Source organism: Gavia stellata, chromosome 6 (genome assembly GCF_030936135.1).
Source record: "Gavia stellata isolate bGavSte3 chromosome 6, bGavSte3.hap2, whole genome shotgun sequence".
Lineage (NCBI taxonomy): Eukaryota > Metazoa > Chordata > Aves > Gaviiformes > Gaviidae > Gavia > Gavia stellata.
In genome coordinates, this window is record NC_082599.1 from 39,121,158 (window position 1) to 39,127,157 (window position 6,000).

General features: G+C 43.1%; 1 protein-coding gene across 1 annotated transcript in view; it reads right to left on the reverse strand.

Moving 5' to 3' along the window:
• Positions 1-5,376, reverse strand: part of COLQ (collagen like tail subunit of asymmetric acetylcholinesterase) — a 41,690-nt gene extending 36,314 nt beyond the window's left edge. The window contains exon 1 of the mRNA XM_059818561.1: positions 5,271-5,376. Coding sequence (XP_059674544.1) covers positions 5,271-5,376 — 106 coding nt within the window. The remainder of the gene's footprint in view (positions 1-5,270) is intronic.
• Positions 5,377-6,000: the final 624 nt, after the last annotated feature.

A 6,000-nucleotide genomic window follows, 5' to 3' on the forward strand; every position in this document is an offset into this window, starting at 1 on the left:
CTGCCTTCTTTACCAGCTTAGAAGGGGAACCACTACACAACCCTTCTTTTGGCTTATCTTTCTAGCCACTCCTTTAGGCTATCAAGTGGAAATGACCAATCCCAAGGCTATTTTTTTTCTCTCAAGCTGAAGAGATATTCTGTTGAAAGAATCTCTTGCCTCCCTTTCAGTCTTCTGTGAGCCACAAACAAGACAGAAAGCTTTTAAATGCCCAGCTGAGTCCAGCCCCAAGACCTTTGCCCAGCCAGATCCACAGCCAGGTGACTGCCTGCTCCGACAGTCAGTGACACTTTGCTTTCCTTCTCCTAATGGAGCTGTAGTCTTTGCCAGTGGCTCATTTCCATCAGGAATTTTAATCTAACCAAAGCTTTTCTGCTCATGTGTGTTCCATGAGACACCCCTTGACCAACGGTGTCAGGATGCTGGGCACCTCCTGGGCCCATCCTGACTTTCCAGAGCAGAGCCAGGCTTCCTTCCCTGGACTGATATTTTTGCCTCCCAAAGATTCACCTCTGCTTGCTAGTCACCCTTTGGGCTGTTTTTCCAGTAGGCTCTAGCTGCTGCCTTTGAGAGTCTTCCAGCTTTTACTGTTGGTCTTATTTTAAATGTCTTCTGCCTCTTTCTTACTCCTGCAAGCACTCTGATAATTTTTTCCCTTGTGGGTTTACATAAATAAATGCTTACAATTGCTTTCCTTAGAAACAAAAGACATCTCTGCTGTCCATTTTGACAATGTTTAAGGTTCCTGCAGGTTGTTTCATTAGAGGAAAAAGAAAAACCCCTGATGATGGGGTCAGATATTCCTTTTACGGAAAGGCAGCTGGGATCCTGACTCCCTCAATGTCAGGAATCACCACTTGTTTTTGTTTTCTCTCTCCCGCTGTTTCTCTCACAAACGCACAACGCCCTCCACCCCCGATCTAGCAATGCAGGGGGTACCAAGGTCCCCTCCCTGCAAGGCCCAGCCACGGCTGTCACCCCCGCACAGCTCCTGTTCCCAACCCGCCTTGCCCTTCACCACGGCTCTCACTGCTCCAACAGTGTCAGTCCACAAGAAAGCTGAACTGTTTTCTGCAGCTATCCCACACAAGGTCTGGTTGCAGGTTAATATTACATCTTTCTGATTCAAAGAGGCTGTGTCACTGGCCCAGTGAGAAATGGTGTTCCTTTTCTTTGGGAAAATAATGGGGAAAAGGCAAAGAAAGCGTAAAGAATACTGCCAATAGTGCTCAGATATTACTGTCCCATTTCATTCCTTGAGATTAATCAACCATATTATTTTCATAGGGCTGTGTATCAATATTGATCGTAGGAGAAAATTCAATTAAAGGATACATTTGTGGTACGCGTAAAAGGCAGTTTGGGTCAGAAGTAGCATCAAGATACTGTTCTCCTTTTCCAGCTGTTGCTGGTAATTTAAATACTTTCACATCTCTCTGCAAAACCTCAGAAACATTCGGCCTGGATGAGTAGAATAGGGGAGGAGAAGGAATGAGGGGGAGAGGAAGAGAGTCTTTCTACTACCTGAATTTGGAAGGTGGCTTTCTTCAGGTTGGTTCTTACAAGATGCAGACTGGTTCACGTAACCCTACCAAAAATGAGTATAAAATTCACGCCTAGTTTTCATCACATGAGTGCAACCTCCTCAAGCGCACAGTGCAGGAACCTCAGTAGAGCAGAGCTCTGAAAAATGGTTATAAAGGACACCATAAACACAGTGGCATAAGGGTGGGATACGACAGGCTACCCTGAAAAGAAACCTGCTGTCTCCAGGAGAGTTGAGCTACCCACCCCTGGGTGTCTTCACTGCCATGTGGAAGCACAGCCACATGCTTGAGCATGTTGTAATATTATTCCCTGAAGCTTTTCCTCCAGAAATGATGCTTCAGCACTAGGAGACTCAACTCTTTGGAGCCGACGTGACATTCAAAATACTTCCAGAAACAAGGACGCACTGTTGCTTGAGGCTGATGGGACTATAAGGTGCAGTTGGCAGCAAAACAGACAAAGATCCAGATTATTCTTCTTTCCCCAGTTATTCTATAAACACTTTTCCCCCCTACCGGTTGTTTATCTCTGCGTTGTAGTTACTGCTTTGTGACCTGTAAACCTTTTTATTTGTGAGCTGTTGTTATGCAAAGATGTGTGAGGACAGAAATAAAAGTACTTTTAGCCCAGAAGTTTTCAGACATACCTGGAAAATACCTAAATGTATTTTCTCATCTACAGGAAAGACAAGTTCTCAGATAAGAACATCCTCGCTGTTAAATGTGACTAGTTCTAGAGTTTGCAAGTACAGTGCTGAAATCCATTCTTTAAATGTGAACTTACATCCTGGTGCCAGATACAAATAATTGACTCAGCTGACAGTCACAGATCATTTGAGGAACCATTAAAATAACCAAGAATTTAAATGGAATTAATTCACCTTCTGTACTCACTGTGAGATTTCTAACAGAAAATAGAGAACTTTTTGCTTTTTTCTTAGGAGATGTTTCTTAAAATGCAGATGTAATCAAAGCACTAAAGGAATTTTTTATTATGTCATTTCTCATACCAAATAGCCCTGATTAGCAAGTACTAATGGTACGCAATAATACAGGTATGTAACTGGTCCCTGAAGTATGGTTGTTAATCCAGCCCTGCGGTTCGGAGATTATGACTGAATCATCCACCAGATGTAATTTTTTTCACATAATATCAAGTAATCATTTACAATACATTTGTGACAAAAGCATTGCTAAGAGCTTGCTGGGTATAAAGGTAATTTTGGCCAGAAGAGCATGGTACAGGGCTTTCCCATGGACTGGTGTGTGGGGTGGCGATTTGCCCAAACTGCCACATTGGGAACCAGATTTCCCGATCAGGTTCACACCTTTTCCAAGCCTGAAATGAGAAGCTGTTGGCTCTGCGGGGATGGAGGAGGAAGGGACCACGGTTGGATGGAGTCTCTGCCCCGGGAGCCATGGGGGTCTCTCGTGGGCAAGCCCCCGGGGCTGCGCTAGGGAAAGTATTCTACTGCAAAGAGTGGAGTCTGGCCCTAAAAGCTACCAGGTGGCATCTGCTGGTATCAACAGCCAGTTTCAAAGGCTGTAGGCATAGGTTACTTTTTCATGACATGATATTTGGGTGGAAGGTTAGCCTGCCATCCCCAAGTGCTCTTTCTATCTTGACACTATACCATCCTTAACATTAAACCTGCACGTGTGGCACTACTGCTGTAAAATATTTTTATTGCTGTGCAATTATTGTTATTCTATCTCAGTTTTCTCACTGGTGAAGAAATAGGGATTCAAATGGTGTTCATAGCTCCTTGTTAACATAGCTGGATTGCTGATGAAATACTAAAGTACCTTTCTGCCCCAAAGCACCCATGTGGACAGTAACAGGCTATGCGTCTTCCTTCATATTTGCTTCTTCTACCATGTTTTCAGCAGAAATGGGAACTCCCTCAGAAGGGAAAGGACTTGTTTGTCGAACTGTTATTTTTTTAAGAGAACAGTTTAAATTGCTTCTCTAGACACACAAATGTGTGCTATAGGAGAAAGGCCAGGCCACGCAGGCGATGGAAATGTGAAACTGTTCGTCTGCATGGCATCTACAAGTGTCAAATAAAATTTAAGCTCTTCAAAACAATTTTTGAGGTCTAACAACTTACATGTTATTGCAAAGCAATTTGGAACATACCAGAGAAAATAGATCTTGATGATTCCTGTACCTCAGCATTAACTAATCTCAACATCATGGAAGAAGCATACCAAATAGAACAGAAATTATAACAAATGCAAATGCTTTTTAGCATCCTATACAGCTTAGCGGAAAAAATTATTAGTTCCTAAAGGTTTGAAAGAACGGATTAAATTGTTTTTCAAAGGATGTACTTCTTCAGACGTTAGGCTTTTCCAGATGTTATCTTAAAAGCTATCTGAAATGACTACAGTACTCTAATGGCTGCATTATTAAATGCTATAGGGCTTTTCTCCAAAGGATATCTGCATTACTCTCATGGCCCTCAGAATCTTGTTATTTGAGTATCTTTAAATGAATGGACTGTTCAAACCATTGGGAGTGAAATACAGTGTACTAGCTCTGCATATTTTAAAAGATTTTAAAAAAACCCTTAGAACAAATCATGCATCTGTTACTATTACTTAGTGCAGAAATCTATCATCTAAGCTACCCTCCTGATCACCCTTCTCTCTTAAGTGCCTTGAATGTAAACCATCTGGCTCTGTCGTCACACCAGAGACATTAGAGAGAGAAAGGCTGTGTGTCTTTAGATTCATGTCTAAGGTTGATTTTATGTACAGTCTTAAAATGTGCACCCTTTTGGTCACTGTCTTTGTCTGAAAGACATTGGGAGGATCGGTAGGTATAGCTGACCTTGACTTACAAATCTCAGTTGAACCATCTCAAATTTGACCCTGAAGAAATCTAGGATGTTAGTGAGAAGCATCTCTATTGACAGATACAGAATAACAGACAGAAGACGGGAGATAGCAATTTGCCGTAAGTTGGTGAAAGTTCCTCAATGGAGAGATGGAGTCCGAGCTCTCCCCAACTTTCCCCTTCCTTTGCACAGAACATGGCTAAAGGAAAGTCGTGCTGATGAAACTGTAAAATCTATTAAGTGGGATTTCCAGTGCCCTGGCTCAGCTGACAACTAATTTGTTTTGCCTTTGCCTAGCAGGGATTTTCCATGCAGCGGACTCTTGCTTGCTATGTAAGTCATCCGAGTATTTGCTAGTGTCATAGTCAGAGCCAGATGATGTTTATTCTGCTAACATTCAGTCGGACTCCGGCAGCACTCATTGAGGTCAGGGCTTTATTTATAGAAGCAGATATACATTGAGATTAATTTTCTTTCCCTTGCCGTAATCTACCTAAGCTCGTCCAAAATAGAAAGAAACATGCAGACATGCAAGTAATATACTAATTGGGCCAGACCCATGAATTAGCACAGGACCATAGAAGCCAATGGAAAAAAAGCATTTTAGAGCAGCTGAGGATCTTGTCTATTATGTCTCCCAGGGAAGGGAAGGGAGGGGTTTAAAACCAGAAATAATAAAGCAAAAAGCAAAAACAACCAAGCAATAAAAATGTCCCGGCATGTGGCAGAACAGGTCTGCAATGCAAAATTCCTCCACCGAGATCTGCAATTGAAGTACTTTTTTTTTCTGATCCTGGGTTCCCAATCACCAGAAAGTGCAAGAATCAGTGCAGAGGAGAGCTCCAAGCAAGGAAAAGTAACAAGACTTAAAGCAATTTACCTGCTGAAACTGAGAAGACATTGTCAATGTACGCAGTCTGAGATAAAGCAAAGCAGAAGAAAAGCTGCAGGTAAGATCCCCGGACAAGCGGGCTGAGGACCAACATGCTGGCTGCACCCTGGCAGATTCCAGCTTGGAGGCGCAGAGCTGCTTTGGGGATCTTTCTCTCTCTACCCTCGCTCCCTCTCTGCCTTGCCTGCTCTCTGCTTCTGCCCTCGCTGTGGGATGCGTGTGTGTGCCTGTGTGTACGTCTCTCTCTCTCTCTCTTCCCCCCCCCCCCCCCCCTCGTGCCTTTAGGAAGAAAGAATGCCAACCATTTCCCATTAAATCTTCTCCTTACACTAGACATGGTTATATTTAACTCCTGTACTGGATCAGTTGCCCCTATTGTGGACATTAGCTGCTAAAACTGGGGCATGGGGGATTCTGGTTTTGCTAACAGAAGCAAAAAGGCACTTTGGATAGCAATAATGATGAGCAGGAAAGGGAGAAATTATAAACTGGACTATAAACAGCATCCTTGGGTGCAGGCAACCAGACGCCGACGTCAAGATGGATAAAATCCCTGATTGATTGTCTTCTACAGGTCACTAATTGCCTTAACAAGAGAGATGAGCAGTGACCTAACATCTGCTTATCACTGGTAGTTACAAGCATTGCATTCATTTACAGAGTGCAGCTCAGGCTGAAGGATGCCACAAAGGCTTCACAAACCACAGAACAGGTTACT